The sequence below is a fragment of the Neoarius graeffei genome, chromosome 24, assembly GCF_027579695.1.
Source record: "Neoarius graeffei isolate fNeoGra1 chromosome 24, fNeoGra1.pri, whole genome shotgun sequence".
NCBI classification, from domain to species: Eukaryota; Metazoa; Chordata; class Actinopteri; order Siluriformes; family Ariidae; genus Neoarius; species Neoarius graeffei.
Genome location: NC_083592.1, coordinates 47,922,341 through 47,942,791, shown reverse-complemented (window position 1 = coordinate 47,942,791; position 20,451 = coordinate 47,922,341). Strand labels below are relative to the sequence as shown.

The 20,451-nt window shown below is 42.3% G+C and overlaps 1 protein-coding gene across 2 annotated transcripts in view; it reads right to left on the bottom strand.

The window, feature by feature from the left end:
* Nucleotides 1-19,726, bottom strand: part of tsc1a (TSC complex subunit 1a) — a 38,832-nt gene extending 19,106 nt beyond the window's left edge. Inside the window, exons 1-15 of one of the 2 annotated variants that reach the window (XM_060907406.1) lie at nt 19,435-19,726; nt 18,740-18,926; nt 15,837-15,940; nt 15,511-15,663; nt 15,019-15,163; nt 11,523-11,677; nt 11,360-11,433; nt 11,114-11,274; nt 10,888-11,000; nt 5,833-5,995; nt 5,623-5,741; nt 5,457-5,499; nt 5,287-5,364; nt 1,816-2,305; nt 1,658-1,725 (exon numbers count right to left, since the gene is read on the bottom strand). In XM_060907406.1, the coding sequence (XP_060763389.1) occupies nt 1,658-1,725; nt 1,816-2,305; nt 5,287-5,364; nt 5,457-5,499; nt 5,623-5,741; nt 5,833-5,995; nt 10,888-11,000; nt 11,114-11,274; nt 11,360-11,433; nt 11,523-11,677; nt 15,019-15,163; nt 15,511-15,663; nt 15,837-15,940; nt 18,740-18,848 (1,975 nt within the window). In that variant the 5' untranslated portion in view covers nt 18,849-18,926; nt 19,435-19,726. The remainder of the gene's footprint in view (nt 1-1,657; nt 1,726-1,815; nt 2,306-5,286; nt 5,365-5,456; nt 5,500-5,622; nt 5,742-5,832; nt 5,996-10,887; nt 11,001-11,113; nt 11,275-11,359; nt 11,434-11,522; nt 11,678-15,018; nt 15,164-15,510; nt 15,664-15,836; nt 15,941-18,739; nt 18,927-19,434) is intronic. The other variant, XM_060907407.1, reaches the window with a different exon arrangement.
* Nucleotides 19,727-20,451: the final 725 nt, after the last annotated feature.

Genomic DNA, 20,451 nt, shown 5'->3' with positions numbered 1-20,451 from the left:
CAAAGTCACCAGGTCAGACACTATTCAATCAAGATTTTGGGGAGAATTTATTTCGGATAAAGTGAACCTGTAGTACATTTTGTTTACAAAATTAAACCTCTGTTTGTAGCAACTTGCACACCGTCAAGTTTACTTCCTTCAAATTTTGCTTACATTTTCTGAGAAGCAACTTATGAGTGCAGTATCACGAACTGAATCGAATTGCAACCAGAGTGCATTGTTCAGCGGTCTCAAAAGTAGCCGGTCACCGGCGGCAAATCGCCGGCTATGGCTTGTTATGCCGCCGGCTATTGTCAGTCGAGTCACAAAATTTAATATTAAATATTTCTGACGGCAAAAAAAGTTGTGAACGTAAATTACATCCACTATGTCACGTATATCCGTTGCCGTGTCAAGGGTGTTTACATCCTCGACATGAGTGCAGCCATTACTGCCCCTGTGTTGCCAGATTGCGCGTTTTCCCGCCCAATTTGGGCGGTTTTAAGTGCATTTTGGCGGGTTTTGAACATATTTTGGGCTGTAAAACATCAGCAGTATCTGGCAACATATTTTTTTACTTAATACAAGAAATTAATGGATGCCAACGTTTTTGCCAAAATGGTATTTTATTTTCCATTGTTTAGGCAGCTTCAGCATCATACTGTGAGATTCTGTTCAAATTGTTTTTTTTCTTCTATGAAGCCTGAGCCATTTATTTTATTAGTTTATAATTATTGTTTAATTTAGTCTTCAGGAGAGACTGCCTGCACACAGTACTAGTATTAATAGTTTTTTTTTCTTACATGAAAGCTGAGGCATTTATATTATATTTTAAGGTAACTTCATGTTGTGCTGTGAGGTTCTACGCACTTTAACTTTTGAACCAACAGGTGCATTTGGATAAGTAAAGCCTATTTTTCTGCATTTTTGTAGTTCTGGTAATCTTTTATATTGGTAAAGTTGTTTATAGGACCATTTCTCAGTGTCTTTTTTTAATCAATAGTTTTTCAGTAATAACTTAATATTTAACATATCACTCAATTTTAAACAACCCCCGTGCCTCCCCCATGGCTTGCCCCCATAGTCTCCAAAATTTCTGTGGGAAACACTGGCGTGCGTAACAATGCTAATCAAGCTTAAGCTAGACGACCCGCCTCAAATACCCGTCCCGGGTAAATGTTATCCCAATTTTAGATGGCCTGTTCCAAACCATCCCGCCCCATGAAAAATTCGTACTTCCATCCATCCATCTATCTATCTCTGCACGCTTTGCATGCATTATGTCTGCCGCTGGCAGACATTTTACCATTTTGCACCCTGCTGTAAATTATTTGTACCCTGCTATTCTCCCAAACTTTGAAGCCCCTGATTGTTACGCCCCTATTCTACATATATCTAGAGTTTACATGACCCAATTTACTACAATCATACAATACCAGATTGCAATACAATTTATATTTTGATTTTAAAAGTAACAAAAATAAAAAGGTCCAAATGTAAAAATCAGAGAATTACGAAAATAAATATAAAAGTGTGTGGAATCATTTTAAAGGAAAGATTAGGAGGAAAGAGAAGTGAATACACACAGACAGGTAGGAGAGGACCCAATGACAGGTTGGAGAACAGATCTTCATAACAGTTTGCAGAGAGTCAGTGTGTACATTATATTACTGTATACCTTTTCCTTTAGTGCTGTGATGTTTACCTCCACAGTGCGGCTCAGCTGAGGGGTTTGACGAAGGAGATCTGAAAGACCGAAAATCTCATTGTGATTTAACATTATTCGTGACGAACCTGGCTTCGTAAGAAATCCTGTACTCCTATAATCTGACTTACCTCTTCAAGACTTTTTCATGAAGGTCATGACCTTGCTGAATGAGACGATCCAGCACCTCCAGAGGGGACGTAGCAGGCAGATCCCCCACCTCCACCTCCTCTCTGCCAGCCTTCTGTTGAGACTCGACAGTCCTCCTTTCCACAAACAGAGACGCCAGCTTTGGCAAGGCCAGGTCAAAGAGATGCTCGTAAGAGAACGAGCCCTTAAACAGCTCCACGGAGGTGCTTTCAGCTGCAGAAGGGCTCAAGGAGGAGTTCTCCATGGGAGTCCAACAGGGCCACAAGCTCCAGGAAGGCTGCTGGTCTGCTCCTTTAGTGTGGTTCACCACCCTGTCTGGGGTGGAGACCAGGTTATGAGGCAGGGTATAAATGTTGGAGTTTAAGGGGAGGGATGTGTCTGTGGTGCTGGAGAAGGATGTATCCAGGGCTGGCGTGGGGAGCGGGTCAGGTTTGCCCTGGGTTAGTGTCAGCAGCTCTGCTGCGATGGCATCTAAAGTGCAACAGTGGTGAAAGAGGAATATTAAAAAAAAAAAAAATTATTATAAAAACATTTTATCAACCGACACCTGTGCTTCAACTGGGCAGTGACGAAGTTTCTTTAAATTGGCAATGAATTCAGCTTTGGGATTTAACAGATTTAATATACTACTTGAAACAACCTGCCTAGACTAGCCCGATTCTCAAAGCAATCTTAAAACGAGGGCTTCAGTGATCACTGATGGTGATGTTTTCAAAGTGCACCGTCGCACATATTCACAGACCGTAACATTTTAAACGAGGATCAACATTCCTAGGCCATTTTTAGTATTTTCTTCGACATGCACTAATAAATATAAAATGTCATTTTACAGATGATACATTTAAAGGTCGACTCCCTTTCAGATTTTTCAAGTGTAGGTCATAAAAAGAATTTTCCCCGACACCCAATTATTTTTGTTAAGTGGACCGAAAGCTACTGAATTCGAATCACAGACTTCCAGTTTTATTAGTTTATTTTTTATTAATTGAACAATTATGAATTTCCGGCCATGTGGCCCTAAATTCTCTGCTATTTTTTCCTGCTTCACCATGACCCAATTCAAGATACTACGCCATGCATTACATGGTGGGCTTTCCCCGTTCGCGCAAGGCATTGTGGGATACAAATTTGAAACAGGAGAGAAAAACAGAGGACACGAATTAAACGTGAAAGACCGACTACAGTAACGGAAAGCGAGAAGAAAAGACATTGTTCTATACGAAGGAAAGGAAACGCAGGACCAAACTAATAAACATCGGCGCTCAGCGAGCACCTCGGTGTGATCAGCTGTTCGTTTAGCGACAAAATGATGGAACTGTCAGTGCATGGTCAAAAGGTAAATCTGCGCATGCGCACACACACACACACGGACTTCCTCTGTCTGCTTGACTGGACGAAGCGAGCGATTTCATGTAGAGGTCTGCGAGGGACAGAATTTTCAGTCCCGCTCCCGCCCGCAAAGAATTATGATTTTCAGTCCCGCTCCCGCCCACGCCTGCCATATTTTGTCCCGCTCCCGCCCGCAAATCCCGCATGATGCAGACGTTCGCGTTATTTCTCACGGATGTTCTGGTCATTGGCTTGGGGAATTAAACATGCTGAGCTTAGCTGAGCTCTCCACTGACCGATCCTTCACCTAGTGCACATAGCGAGGGTGCGCATTGCCAGGCGGCATGCGCAGCTGAGGCTTTACAGAGATACCCATTGTGAGCTTCACTAGAGGAGCTCTGCTCTTCTGCCATGATCGGAGATCTCAAACACGGAAGAGCGGAAAGGAATCGGAAACGTACGTGAGATTAGACCACTGTGGCAACGGGGGCATGGCCAAGCAGCAGTCTGTGAATGAAGGGCGGGGTCGGGGAAGATAAGTGGCTGTCATTACACCTGATGTCAATTTGTGTGTGTTTGTTGCAGGGATGGAGTATAAAGGGAGGGGGAGAGGAGAGAAGAGGGATTTGCTCCCCGACCACAACACGTGTGTGTGAGTGAGTGAGTGAGTGAGTGAAAGAAAGAAAGCTGAAAAGCTCAATAAAGTGAGTGGGTGTGAACACAAACTCTTGCCTGCCGTGCTTCTGTACTCCACCCACATCGGGGATTACTACAGTGGTGCTGAAACCCGGGACGCACACCACTCACTTTATTGAGCTTTTCAGCTTGCTTTCTTTCGCTTTCGTTCACTCACTCACACACGTGTTGTGGTCAGGGAGCGAATCCCTCTTCTCTCCTCTCCCCCTCCTTTTATACTCCATCCCTGCAACAAACAAACACACACACACACACACACACACACACAAATTGACATCAGGTGTAATGACCTAGCCACTTACCTTCCCCGACCCCCATTCACAGACTGCTGCTTGGCCACGCCCCCACTGCTACAACCACATCCGCAAATTTAGGCATCTTAAAATGTTTTTATTAATGCCAAATAAAATATCCAGCACAAATTATATATGATAGACATAAATTAATAATTCATAAATTTTATTTTAAACACATTTTTAGTTAGCAGGACTGCTGTTTATCACCTCTCCCGCCCGCTCCCGCATTGTGCACCCCCCCCTCCCGCCCGCAATGAGCTTTCAAAATTTGTCCCGCGCTGCACTGCTTTGCGTCGGATCCCGCGGGACTCCCGCGGGAGTGCAGGGCTCTAATTTCATGCACGTTATTTGCTTTAATCCCGTCAAATTAAATAACTTCCCAGCCACAGAATGGCCTGATATTTTGTGAGATATTACAGAAATAAACATTAGTGCTGTCAAGCGATTAAAATATTTAATCACGATTAATGTCGCGACTGTCATAGTTAACTCGCGATTAATCGCAATTTAATCGCACATTTTTGTCACATGAAAAACCATTGTAATTCTCTTATCAGCATAAAAAAAGTGAATGGGCTTGCTTTGTACCAATGTTGTTGGTTTTTTTTTTTTATTGCAGAGCATAACACGTCTTGTCACAGCCACTGCAAAGTCAGGCTGGAGCCGCCGATGGGAAAACGAAACCTAAGCCGAGCACCGTGGCTCTTCGTCCCGAGGCGCAGGGCTAGCGCGCCCTGCCCGCGCTGGTTCTTTGGGGGGAGGGCAGAGGACTCTGGCTGTGCGGGGTGTGGCATTACAGTCTAGCTGCTATCGTTTTTTTAAGCGAAGTTTCTGTTCCAAGTTCCTGGCAGTTTCAAAAGCTTATGAAAAACCTACATCATGTCACAGAGCGTTAATCTCGCGATAAAATTATCGCCGTTAAAATTGAGTCAAGTTAACACGATAATAACGCGACATTTTTGACAGCACTAATAAACATACATCACAATGACCACATTTCAGAGGGAACTAAATTTCACCGATTTTATGAAATCGAAAGGCCATCTAGCTTTAATGGGATACAATTAAGAGGGACACTTTAAAATATAACTAACTCAAAAATTAGCTTTTTTTTTTTTTAAAACCACCCACCTTCTTTCTCTCTCTCGGTCCTCTTCACAATGTCAGAGAGCTCCATCAATGAAAAAGGACCAAGACTGTCGCCTGTACCTGAGAAATAGCACAGAGCGTCAACGTTTTACTCTGAAAGAGAAGAATAAAAGCAAGATGACTGTCCTAAACTGAAAACTCTGTATGCTCACCTTTGCCGTTGATAGTCGCGCCTTTTTTTATCTCCTGATTTGTCTGGGCAAGTTCATGTAATGCAGGGATTTTCAAAACAAGAGAGATGAAAATGCAGATCATTCAGAATGTGACAACCTACAAACCGTAGGAATTTAAACGTAATTATAAGATTTAATATTATACCTTAGGATGTGGGAGAGTAATGCTGGTGGGTTGGGCAGTGTGCTCAAATTCCCCCAAGAGCAACGGGAGAGGGGAGGACTCTGAGGGCGTGGATGCAAACGGAGTCCACTTCCCATCCACTGTGAAAGAAATATATGTCATTCAGTCTTTAAACATTAAAACCAAAACTCTGTATACAAATCACACAAAACAGCACTTCAGTTCGCTGACCTGGTGTGCTCGGGACCCGCCCTGACAAGTGGGAGGCACTATGTGAGAGATCAGAGACGGTGGTGGGGGACATTCCTCTGAAGCTGGGAGGGGTGCTCATCCCACACACAGAGGAAGGGCTCCACACGGCCTCCTTCATCCCTGAGGACGTTGCCTCAAGACCCTGTAGACACAAGTGTACAGTGCACGGCTCGTTTAAAGTCACAAAACGACTCGTTTCGTTTCATCTAATGTCGTCTTGCAAGATGGTCTCACGAAGAACGGTTTCACAAAGAACTCACTCATCTCGCAGGAGACCATGAGACTGAACTGGCAGATGATCGAACACTCGGAGATGGCAGATCTCAGCCAAAGACAATAGCTGACTCTTCTATGATCTGCAAATCTTCCATCACATTATAATTAACAGTTATTCCACGAAATCAAGTCGTACACAAGCTGATAGCTGATGAGGCGCGTAGCACCGAGTCGGCTAAAAGCCGTGTATGACAAGATTGGGTGGAATTACTGTTTTATTCTATCCACATTCACTGGATTTTGAGAAATAGAGCATTTTTATTTTTTGCAAATTCGATAAATAAGATCAACTGTGAGCTACTGCTCACTTACATATACCCCCCGCTCTCGCTTATATCAGAATGCAAGCAATAGAAGGAATAGGACACTTATTATGAATGTTGACTTCAAGAAATAATGAACCCTGAAACAAGCAAGTAAAGCGCAGTGTCTCTCCCCAGGGATTTCAAAAACAGCATCCTGCTAAACTGTCATTTTGAAATAGCGTCAAAATCCACACTATATGTTTCAGAAATACATTCAGTCGGTAAACAGGAAGTCGATGTGTGACAGACCTGAAAACAGTACACATGGTATAGAACCCCAAGCTGAAGCTCGATACCAAATATGAAGCGGTTGTGATTTGTAGTTGCTAAGAAAAGTGTTACGAAAATTTTGTAAATCCACACTATATGTTTTGTAAATGCATTCAGTCGGTAAACAGGAAGTTGATGTGCGACAGACCTGAAAACGGAATACACGGTATAGAACCCCAAGCTGAAGCTCAATACCAAATATCGAGCGGTTGTGATTTGTAGTTGCTGAGAAAAGTATTACGAAAATTGTATAAATCCACCCTATAAGTTTCGTAAATACATTCAGTCGGTAAACAGGAAGTTGATATGCAACAAACCTGAAAACGGAATACACGGTATAGAACCCCAAGCTGAAGCTCGGTACCAAATATCAAGCAGTTGTGATTCATAGTTGCTAAGAAAAGTGTTACGAAAATTTTGTAAATCCACGCTATATGTTTCGTAAATGCATTCAGTCGGTAAACAGGAAGTTGATGTGCGACACACCTGAAAACGGAATACATGGTATAGAACCCCAAGCTGAAACTCGGTACCAAATAACAAGCAGTTGTGATTTGTAGTTGCTTAGAAAAGTGTTACGAAAATTTTGTAAATCCACACTATATGTTTCGTAAATGCATTCAGTCGGTAAACAGGAAGTCGATGTGTGACAGACCTGAAAACGGTATACACGGTATAGAACCCCAAGCTGAAACTCGGTACCAAGTGGCTATGATTTGTGGTTGCTGAGAAAAAGGGCGTTTCAGACGGATGGAAATACAGAGGTTAACAAACCAGTATCCCCCCCCCCTCGGAGTGAGGATATTTAAAAAAAAACTTTATACAAAACGTCCAACAAAATAATTTCTGCTCAGAATGTAAACAAACCGGCAAAATAAGCCGATATCCTAGTAGCAGAGTAGCCAATCAGAGTGCACGATTGCTCACATTCAGTGAATGCGGATAGAATAAATCTGGACGCATGTCCAATGGAATCATCATATTTCTACATCGGCTATGTTTCATCACTATTCAGCTTTTCTGCCATCTACTGGATTTCCTGATGTATGGCGTCGTTGAGCACAGACTTCTGTCAAGGTCGTATCTTGAAACGTTAAGAAGAGTGAAAATAAATTCAGGGATCCACCCTGTGACTTGGAGCCGCTGTTCTGATAAACGGTCCTACATCCGCGAAGCGTCCTACGGTAGGAGGGGATGTCAGACATGTCTGTCGAGCAGTCCTACATTGCAGGAAATCCTACAGTGTGATTCAACTTGAACTTTTAGTCATAGTTCGAGGTTTTTCCCTCTGCAAAAAACATGCTTCTACACTGATACAGCGTCCACCAACCCTGTCAGAATTCATATGAATGTAGGACCTCCTGACAATTCAAACGACTCCGTCAGAATATGCTTTTACATTCATATGAATCTAGGACGCTCTGACTCTTCAATTGACCCTGTCAGAATATGTAGAATTAGTTTTTTTGTCACTATTCACAAGTACCATTTGCTCTATTAAAATGAGTGTAGGACGTTATTACAATTCAAATGACGCCGCAGGACGTTCTCACAACTCATATGACCCCAGAATACGCTTCTACATTAATAAATGAACGTAGGATGTTCTGACAATTCAAAAGACCCCTTCAGAATATGCTTCTACATTAAAATATGAGTGTAGGACGTTCTTACAATTCAAATGACGCCGCAGGACGTTCTCACAACTCATATGACCACGTCAGAATATACTTCTACAGTAAGTAGGACGTTCTGACTATTCAAATGACCATCGGAATATGTTTTTACAATATATGAATGTAGGGTGTTCTGACATAATGCTTCTACATTAAAATAGGAGTGTAGGACGTTCTGACAGTTCAAACGACCTCGTCAGAATATTCTTTTACTTTAATATATGAATGCAGGACTTTCTGACAACTCAATGACCATCAGAATATGCCTTTACATTAACAATGGTTAGAAATCAGCATTATGTTAGATTAAGTAGTAAAAGATTGAATGCACGCTGTTAATCTGCACCGTTTACAGCACAGCTGATGTAGGACAAAAATCTGTTCAAATGCCAAGAAATGACGTTTTGTGTTCTGCGCATGCGCAGTGGGGCTTTGTAGGACGCACTGACGTGTAGGACACTTTATCAGAACACCGCGCCAATATTTAGTGGGTTCCTCCATAGTCCATGTAACACACTTCCACCAGTGCGATTTCCATGAAAATTGGTAAGTTTTGTGCAATCCTGCTTACAGATAAATAAACTGCACAGAAAATGTAACCTCCCAGCCGGAGGAAATGCTAATCTTTCAATCAGCTAAGAACGTTCTCCTGAGTAATACGATTCGTTCCATAAATCATTTTATATGCCAGAATGGGTTCAATCCCATCAGTACAATTTTACATTTGTGCTTTTAAGTGAATTTAAGCAGTTTAAATACAACCCCGATTCCAAAAAAGTTGGGACAAAGTACAAATTGTAAATAAAAACGGAATGCAATAATTTACAAATCTCAACAACTGATATTGTATTCACAATAGAACAGAGACAACATATCAAATGTCGAAAGTGAGACATTTTGAAATTTCATGCCAAATATTGGCTCATTTGAAATTTCATGACAGCAACACATCTCAAAAAAGTTGGGACAGGGGCAATAAGAGGCTGGAAAAGTTAAAGGTACAAAAAAGGAACAGCTGGAGGACCAAATTGCAACTCATTAGGTCAACTGGCAATAGGTCATTAACATGACTGGGTATAAAAAGAGCATCTTGGAGTGGCAGCGGCTCTCAGAAGTAAAGATGGGAAGAGGATCACCAATCCCCCTAATTCTGCGCCGACAAATAGTGGAGCAATATCAGAAAGGAGTTCGACAGGGTAAAATTGCAAAGAGTTTGAACATATCATCATCTACAGTGCATAAGATCATCAAAAGATTCAGAGAATCTGGAAGAATCTCTGTGCGTAAGGGTCAAGGCCGGAAAACCATACTGGGTGCCCGTGATCTTCGGGCCCTTAGACGGCACTGCATCACATACAGGCATGCTTCTGTATTGGAAATCACAAAATGGGCTCAGGAATATTTCCAGAGAACATTATCTGTGAACACAATTCACCGTGCCATCCACCGTTGCCAGCTAAAACTCTATAGTTCAAAGAAGAAGCCGTATCTAAACATGATCCAGAAGCGCAGACGTCTTCTCTGGGCCAAGGCTCATTTAAAATGGACTGTGGCAAAGTGGAAAACTGTTCTGTGGTCAGACGAATCAAAATTTGAAGTTCTTTATGGAAATCAGGGACGCCGTGTCATTCGGACTAAAGAGGAGAAGGACGACCCAAGTTGTTATCAGCGCTCAGTTCAGAAGCCTGCATCTCTGATGGTATGGGGTTGCATTAGTGCGTGTGGCATGGGCAGCGTACACATCTGGAAAGACACCATCAATGCTGAAAGGTATATCCAGGTTCTAGAGCAACATTTGCTCCCATCCAGACGACGTCTCTTTCAGGGAAGACCTTGCATTTTCCAACATGACAATGCCAAACCACATACTGCATCAATTACAGCATCATGGCTGCGTAGAAGAAGGGTCCGGGTACTGAACTGGCCAGCCTGCAGTCCAGATCTTTCACCCATAGAAAACATTTGGCGCATCATAAAACGGAAGATACGACAAAAAAGACCTAAGACAGTTGAGCAACTAGAATCCTACATTAGACAAGAATGGGTTAACATTCCTATCCCTAAACTTGAGCAACTTGTCTCCTCAGTCCCCAGACGTTTACAGACTGTTGTAAAGAGAAAAGGGGATGTCTCACAGTGGTAAACATGGCCTTGTCCCAACTTTTTTGAGATGTTGTTGTTGTCATGAAATTTAAAATCACCTAATTTTTCTCTTTAAATGATACATTTTCTCAGTTTAAACATTTGATATGTCATCTATGTTCTATTCTGAATAAAATATGGAATTTTGAAACTTCCACATCATTGCATTCCGGTTTTTATTTACAATTTGTACTTTGTCCCAACTTTTTTGGAATCGGGGTTGTATTTACACGTTTGTATTTCAGCCTAATTTTACTTTGATTAAGTTGTACTTGAGTAAAGAACTGCAGAACTTTTACCACCTCTGTGCTTTTTTACTTGCCACACTCTCTACATTTCATATCCAGTTGTGCGTGATGATTTACCTGTACAATGGGGGTCTGTGGATTGAGGCTTGGGTGCTGAGTGACTGTCAGCTGGGGTAAGGAAAGGCAAAGGGACTGGCGAACTGTGGCCACTGAGGTGACGGATGAACTTCCTGTAAAGATGCACAAAAAAAAAAAAAAAATGCGCGCCCCTGTGTAATCGATGTAAATTCTTTAACCTGAAAAAAAAAAAATCGGACTGATATAGAAACGAGTGCATTCTAACCATGGGTGCTGAGATCTGAGCAGGACCTGCTGCTGTCTCCGAGTTGCCGTGGCACACGGTCAGGCAGGGACGTGTAGCCCTCCTCACAGAACGCTTCCTTAGGGTCCAGGGACACTTTGGCACATTCGATCACAATGTCGTGGGTCTCGAACCTCTTCCACCTGGAGCAAAGCGACAGAACACTTAACAACAGGAATAACATGCTGATATGTGAACATGACTGATATTCAGGTCACTCTGGCTCACCTAATCGGGTCCAGTTCATAGTCTTTGGTTCCGGTAACAAGCTCCGGATGGATCCGGACATGCTCAAGCATCGGCTGATGGAAACAGAACCAGGTGTGTTTAAACGAAACGTGGATATTTTGGGCAAAACGGTGCATAATAGTGAACACCGCAAGACACGCACCTTAACTACTTCCTCAAAAGTGTCCACGTTCTCCTTCATGCTATAGTGGGAGCGCAGGTAGGACACAAAGTTGCAGGGGTACATGCCGTAGAGGCGATGAAAGAATGAGTACACGCTGGCGTGCAGGTGAACTGCATACACTCCCTGAGCATGGCCTAGAGGATAGACGTGACGTCACAAAATTACCCTTATATGTTCCAAACAAACAAACATTATTATTCTATCCACGTTCACTGGATATGAGCAATTGCGCACTCCAATTGGCTCATATACCGTGAGTAGAGAAAAACAAAATGGCGGTGCGCATCAAAGCTAGACTGCCTTTCAGATTTTTCAAGCGTAGGTCATAAAAATAATTTTACCCGACACACTATTTTTGTTAAGTGACGAATTCAGAAAGCTACTGAATTTGAATCACAGACGTCCAACTTTATTCGTTTTTTTTTTTTAAACAGATCAATGAATGAATTTAGAGCCATGTGGCCCTAAATTCTCCGCTATTTTTTCCTGCTTCACCATGACTCAATTCAAAATACTACATCATGCATCACATGGTGGGCTTTCCCCGTTCACGCAAGGCATTGTGGGATACAAATTTGAAACAGGAGAGAAAAATGGAGGACGCGAGTGTGTGAATGAAACGTGAAAGACCGACTACAGTAACGGAAAGCGAGAAGAAAAAGACGTTATGTTATATACGAAGGAAAGGAAACGCAGGACCAAACTAATAAATATCGGCGCTCAGCGAGCACCTCGGTGTGATCAGCTGTTCGTTTAGCGACAGAATGATGGATCTGTCAGTGCACGCTCAAAGGTAAACCTGCGCATGTGCGCACACACACGGACTTCCTCTGTCTGCTTGACTGTGTGAAGCGAGTGATTTCATGCACATTATTTGCTTTAATCCCGTCAAATTAAATAACTTCCCAGCCACAGAATGGCCTGGTTTTTTTTTTTTTTTTTTTAGATATTACAGAAGTAAACATATCACAATGACCAAATTTAGTTCCCTCTGAAATTTCACAGATTTTACGAAATCGAAAGGCCGTCTACTTTCAAGTCAGATTTATCACTTTATCAAGTATTTCAAAGAAACAGAAATAGCTAAAAGAATATAGTCCGTGTCTTCCTCACCCCCCCACATCTCCTGTTCCACACTCCAGGCCAGTCGGTGGCAGTAATGCACCTTTAAAGGAATACTCCGGAGTGAAATGCTTTTTAGGGCTATTTCCGCATGATTGGGAGTGCATACGTTGAGTTGGTAGCACAATCACGTCAATCGGTTGTGCTTTGAGAAAGTTGTTTTTTTGTGATTTAAACCGAAAGCGCTAACACGGCAGTGCGAGGGGCATGTCATTTCGCCGATACAAAACGCTGTTTTTAAAACCATCGCCAAGGTCCAAACAACATTACAGTTCAGTGGAAGTGAGTGCAGGGTTCCTACACACAAACCGAAGTGTCCCTGGCTCTGCAAGTGTACGGACAGATCGTCTAGAAGACCGAATACAAAACATGTACCTTCCCGAAAGTAGTTGTTCTCCAGACGCCATCTTCAGGTGACAGTCCGTAAAAGTCGAGTGCCGAGTGCAGAGCTAAATCCTCTGGAACTACACAATTTCGTAGCATTTTATGGAAACACAGTAGTTCGAAATTAAAAGGAAACTGCATGCAACAACATTATAGTCCGAGCGGGTTGGAATTTTGAATGGGAGGTCATGTGATGCTATGAACTTGGTTATTTCCAGAGGATTTAGCTCTGCACTTGGCACTCGACTTTTACGGACTGTCACCTGAAGATGGCGTCTGGAGAACATTTCGGGAAGGTACATGTTTTGTATTCAGTCTTCTAGACGATCTGTCCGTACACTTGCAGAGCCAGGGACACTTCGGTTTGTGTGTAGGAACCCTGCACTCACTTCCACTGAACTGTAATGTTGTTTGGACCTTGGCGATGGTTTTAAAAACAGCGTTTTGTATCGGCGAAATGACATGCCCCTCGCACTGCCGTGTTAGCGCTTTCGGTTTAAATCACAAAAAAACAACTTTCTCAAAACACAACCGATTGACGTGACTGTGCTACTAACTCAACGTATGCATTCCCAATCATGCGAAAATAGCCCTAAAAAGCATTTCACTCCGGAGTATTCCTTTAAAGGAACAGTCCACCGTACTTCCATAATGAAATATGTTCTTCTCTGAATTGAGACGAGCTGATCCGTACCTCTCCGAGCTTTGTGCGACCTCCCAGTCAGTCAGACGCGCGGTCACTCCTGTTGGCAATGTAGCTAGGCTCAGTATGGCCAATGGTATTTTTTGGGACTGTAGTTAGATGCGACCAAACTCTTCTGCGTTTTTCCTGTTTACATAGGTTTATATGACCAGTGATATGAAACAAGTTCAGTTACACAAATTGAAACGTGGCGATTTTCTATGCAATGAAAAATCCGCACTATAATGACAGGCGTACTAACACCTTCTGCGTGCTTCGGCAGCGCATTGATACCTTCACTCGGAGTTGTACCATTTTTCTCGGCCGGCTTGGGAGGCAGACGGCAGCCCCTCCTGGAAGTGTGGTTTTACTATGGGCCTCATGCAGAAAAATGACAAAGTCCCAATTTTACCATGGGGCTCGAGTTGTACCATTTTTTTTAGACAGGGCGGACGGACCAGGGCATTCGCCCGCCTGGCCATGCCCGAAGAGGAGTGAAGGTATCAATGCGCTGTCGAAGCGCACAGAAGGTGTTAGTACGCCGGTCATTATAGCGCGGACTTTCCATAGCATAGAAAATCGCCATGTTTCAATTTGTGTAACTGAACTTGTTTCATATCACTGGTCATATAAACAGGAAAAACGCGGAAGAGTTTGGTTGCATCTAACTACAGCCCCAAAAAATACCATTGGCCATACTGAGCCTAGCTACATTGCTAACAGGAGTGACAGCGCGTCTGACTGACTGGGAGGTCGCACAAAGCTCGGAGAGGTACGGAGCAGCTCGTCTCAATTCAGAGAAGAACATATTTCATTATGGAAGTACGGTGGACTGTTCCTTTAAGATGGTTTGCCAACCACAAAAAAAAAACAACCCCTAAAGAAAAAGAAAACGATGGAGCGTGTTGCTGAACCAACCGAGGACGAAATAAAAACTCTACTCGAAAACAAAACCCAAAAAATGAAAAAAATAATAAAAAAACCCAACAAAATATGGAATGAAAGTATTTGATGGTAAGAACATATCTTTTTCCCCCTCCAAGAATGATTATTACAGCATTTTCCACAAATTGCTCCTGTCATTTCCCTGGTTTGTTTACATTCGAAGCGGAAATGATTTATCTAATTCGCAAAAAAAAAGAAAAAAAACTCCGTTTCTCAAAATCCAGTGAATGTGGATAGAATAAAAGTTATTCCACTCAATCTCGGTGCTAAGCGCCTCATCAGCTCATGTACGACTCGATTTGGTGGAATAACTTAAACATAAAAGGGATTATCGTGTATTACTTGGGTTTCTCTGATTCCAAGCTGCAAGTCGTCCAAAGATGTCGAAAAACTCAAACAGGAGCTGTTTGCTGGTCTGTTGTATCATGGGTAGCAGGATGACTAACACCAACACTCCAGATATCAGAACCACAACATCAGACTCGGTCTGTTGATGGAGAAACACAAAAGCAGAGACAGACAGACACAGAGAGAGAGAGAGAGAGAGAGAGAGAGAGAGAGAGAGAGAGAGAGAGAGAGAGAAACTGTTACAGAGCAACACAGATCAGAAGAAACGTAATTAAATCCAGATATAACCAAATGAAAAGATGATTTTCATTAAAGACCGACATACAGCATTTATTCATGTATTCATTATACATAACCCATGTTGAGGTCACCAGTGTTTTAAAAAAAATAAATAAAATAAAATTATGCTCAGCTCTAGGACAATCTCCGTTTTCAAAACCCAGCAGTTCAGAGTTAGTTCTGCTTGCATTCCTTCTCGCTCAGTACCTTGAGGCATTTGAGTAGTGAAGTGAGCAGAGGGAAGCGAGTGATCTTGTGAATCCATGGCGGCTGCTTGCGAACAACATGACCGAGAAGCGTCAGGGTCAGGAGCCTGCTGCTCGGCTTGGCCATGCACTCGTTCATCTTGTCTAAAAGGTGCTTCAGGGAGAAAAGACACAAAAACTTGGCTTTAAAAGTAATGAAGCAAACCGTTCCTAGGCATTAAAACTAACTGGTTTGAATGTGAACAGCAAGGCCTTTTTAAAAGAAGAGCCTGAAGGTGGAGAAGAGTATTTTGCACTTTGAATAGAGAGCGTTAATTCTGTGCTCACCTTGTCGTGAGGTTCCCTGATGGAGGACAGAAGGTCCACAGCCTGAGGAGAGCTGGTGTCCAGGTAATAATCCACAAGGCCATTGAGAAGCACAGACCCTTTATCTGACACAAACGTCGACAAATAAGACATGACAGAATCGAGTTACGTTCAAATACTATGTAGTTTGTAGGTATATAATTGAGAGCTGGCGGCGATGTATCATCAAGATTCTGATAAATTATAAAGACACCTTTGAGATATTACATTTTCTCTCTTCTAGCAGTTACAAACTCTGAACACAGATATCAGATGATAATTTTATACCATTCAAATTACTTTTGGAAAAATTAGTTTGTTTTTATGCAGCACGACTCTTTTGCTCACAGTTTGTTAGAAAACCTACAGTATATATATATATATATATATATATATATATATATATATATATATATATATATATATCGTGATGTATATGGCTTATTATTCTATCCACATTCACTGGATATGAGCAAACGTGCTCTGATTGGCTACTCTACTACTAGGATATCAGCTCATATACTGTGAGTAGAGAAAAACAAAATGGCAGCGCGTGTTGCTGAACCAACCGAGGACGAAATAAAAACTACTCGAAAACAAAACCTGGAAAAAAAAAAGGCAACAAAACATGGAACGGAAGTATTTGATGGTAAGAACGTATCTTTTTTTTATTTTTCCAGAATTATTATTATTGCATGCTTCACAAATTGCTAGTCATTTTGCTGGTTTCTTTACATTCGAAGCGGAAATGATTTTGTTGGACGTTTTGTATAAAAGTTTTTATTGATGAAATTTGCAAAAAATAAAAATGCTCCATTTCTCAAAATCCAGTGAACGTGGATAGAATAAAACAGTTATTCCACTCAATCTCGTCATACGTGGCTTATCGCCAACTCAGCTCATGCACGACTCGATTTCATGGAATGACTCGACTATAGAAATAGCTTTACGAATGTCTGTTTTGTCATATTCCTCACTAAGACTCGCCATAGAACCATTGCTAAACTAAAATTATATGCAGAGCATATATCAGATGCTTTACAAAACAACCACTTCAAACTGTTTTACTGTTATCGTCGCCATAAACCAATCATTCATACTTAAGAATTAAAAGCTAACTGTTGTCCCCATTCAGTCATTTTCGTAGTTTATCTGGATTCAAACAAGATTCATCATATACACAGTTATACAAGTACGATGTGTAGTGAAACCTGAACTGGAGTAATGTTCCGGTCATAAAACAGACGCCTTCGCCTATGGATTTACCAGACTCCTCTGTTCTGTCCATCCGAAAGATAGAGAAGGACTCTGACGGAGCCACCATTTGGTCCGGGAGTGAGACAGACAGCTATGTTTCAGTGAAACAAAGAAGACCGCAGTCCCCGATGTCCTGTTAGTATCTAATCCTGGGTGCGAGATCATCCAGCTTATTGCTGAATGACTGGACAGATGAGAGCTGTGCGTTCTCTTCCTCAGTATGTTGTGGATGTCAGCATGTTTACCCAAATGCTTCCTTTCCTGCCGCCTCATAATAGCATTTTTGCATCCATTGTTCTTCTAGGCATCACGTAACATCTCCAAGCAAGACTTACATAACTAGACCTTGACAGATTTGAGTTAAATACCGGTACCACTGATTGCAGCACATGACAGATAAAATGCTCGAAACACGTCGTACGTATAATCTGAAAGCGGTCACCGAGTGTACGGTACATCGAAGCTGAGCGTGAAGAAATACAAGCTGGAGGATATTACCAGAAATCTACAGTTAGGGTTAATCAGAGTTCCAGCAGCAGGTATGGTAAAGTCTCATTCTCATCTCATTCTCTCTAGCCGCTTTATCCTGTTCTACAGGGTCGCAGGCAAGCTGGATCCTATCCCAGCTGACTACGGGCGAAAGGCGGGGTACACCCTGGACAAGTCGCCAGGTCATCACAGGGCTGACACATAGACACAGACAACCATTCACACTCACATTCACACCTACGGTCAATTTAGAGCCACCAGTTAAAGTGCCATTCCACCATTAGATGTATTCTTTGGCATAAAATACAATATATTTTATGACAACATGACTAGACAGAGAAATCTTTTAGCTTCAAAATGATATATCAAACATAATTTTTTGACAACGACAAGTATATTAATTTTGCGACCAGTCACCTACCCTTTTAATTTCCGCGCGGTAGTGAAACGTGATGTCATCGGCAGGTTCCCCTTCTTGTGTACCACGTGTCAGTCTATTTTTAGACCAGGAAACCCCCAAAGTGAGAGAGTCATTTCTCCTCGTATATGGGGGCCAAAAAAATTGCAAAATATTTTGAGTTAATCTTTCAGTTAGCTAGATTCATTGGTATTAGCTAGATTTATTGGTATTATTTTTATCGCGTTCTATCCGCCATTGCTGATAATATGTGCCACGTCACACAGTACACAAGAAGGGGAACCTGCCGATGACATCACGCGCGGAAATTAAAAGGGTAGGTGACTTTGGTCGCAAAATTAATATACTTGTCGTTGTCAAAAAATTGTGTTTGATATATCATTTTGAAGCTAAAAGATTTCTCTGTCTAGTGATACCATTTATATATGTTGTCAAAATATATTGTATTTTATGCCAAAGAATACATCCAATGGTGGAATGGCACTTTAACCTAACCTGCGTGTCTTTGGACTGTGGGGGAAACCGGAGCACCCGGAGGAAACCCACGCGGACATGGGGAGAACATGCAAACTCCGCACAGAAAGGCCTTCGCCGGCCACGGGGCTCGAACCCGGACCTTCTTGCTGTGAGGCGACGGCGCTAACCACTACACCACCGTGCCGCCCGGTATGGTAAAGTGTACTGTAAAATAACCAAGCAGTGTGATGCGAAGGTGACAAACCTGCACTAAGGTTCTCCTGTAAGACACTTCTAACCTGCTCCAGGTCATGCAGATCTGTGGATTCCAGAAGCGGAAGGAGGTCAAACACATTTGGCTGGTCCTTGGCCATGGTAGTGCAGGACAGATGGCAGGACTACAGGCTTTGTCACAGTGGATCCTGAGGCTCTCTTGGGTCAACATGGAGTGCCTGGGCAAAACATGTTGATTCAGGTTGTGCATGTATCAGGGTGGTGATAAATACTAGATGAGGTTAAAGGTTAAACCATGAATTTGTTTTCAACAAAGCAGGACGTGCAGCAATGCAATGCAGTGCAAAGCAAAGCATGGAGCTCATGGTAGTTAGTTGTTTTTAAAAAACGCCATATCTGTAGTTACACCGTATTACACAATCAGTTACAGCTGATCACTGAGACACAGGAAAACAGATGTTAAGATATTAAGATGTTATAACCAAGCACTTAGTTTTAAACACTCTGTCTAAGAATGCAGCTTAACGACTGACTGACTGACAGCAACATCCAAGCTAATGGTAAGCATTAGCTAGTTGGCTAACAAGCACAAAACACCTCGTCTAACTCGCGCTAACAGCAATGACAAGCTCCCACCTCGAACACTTCCGACCACCTAAAACATCTTCAACAAAACCCACCACGTTACAACCCATGAGCTCATTTTAAAACACTTTATTTTATTACCTTTTAATAAACCTAGACCTCACACGCTGCCGCCATCTTGGACACCTCACGACCCTGGACGCCCTGCACTGCGCAGTCTCCTTCCGCGGACGGGAGAAAAAAATAGTCCCACACACACACACACACACAGCGTTTTCGTTCCGAATACAAGTCCAAGTGCAAATAAAGTGCAGGATTATTTCACAAAAACAATCGCAGAGTTCACAGTCACGACCTGACAGTGTTATAGCTGCCGTTTTGGGTGTGTAACTGAGGCGAAGAAGAGCAAATAAATCAAAAGGAAAGAATGGAGCGGAGTTCAGCCTGACAGGAGCCCAGTGCGCATGCGCCAAATTAAAAACAAATGACATCATTGATGTTTATTCATCACCTGCAGGCTTGAGTGGGAGTGCCAGGGAACCTGATAATAACCTTCTGTCATATATATAGAGTCATATTTCCTCTCTCTCTCTCTCTCTCCCTATATATATATATATATATATATATATATATATATATATATATATGGCATGGTGGTGTAGTGGTTAGCACTGTCACCTCACAGCAAGAAGGTTCTGGGTTCGAGCCCAGTGGCCGACAGGAGACTTTCTGTGTGGAGTTTGCATGTTCTCCCCGTGTCCGCGTGGGTTTCCTCCGGGTGCTCCGGTTTCCCCCACAGTCCAAAGACATGCAGTTAGGTTAATTGGTGGCTCTAAATTGACCGTAGGTGTGAATGGTTGTCTGTGTCTATGTGTCAGCCCTGTGATGACCTGGAGACTTGTTCAGGGTGTACCCCGCCTCTTGTCCATAGTCAGCTGGGATAGGCTCCAGCTTGCCTGCGACCCTGTAGAACTGGATAAGTGGCTAGAGATAATGGATGGATGGATGATGTTTATTCATCACCTGCCTGCAGGCTTCAGTGGGGGCGCCAGGTAACCTGATGATAACCTTATATCATAGATATAGAGTCATAAATATATATATATATATATATATATATATATATATATATATATATATATATATATATATATGGCA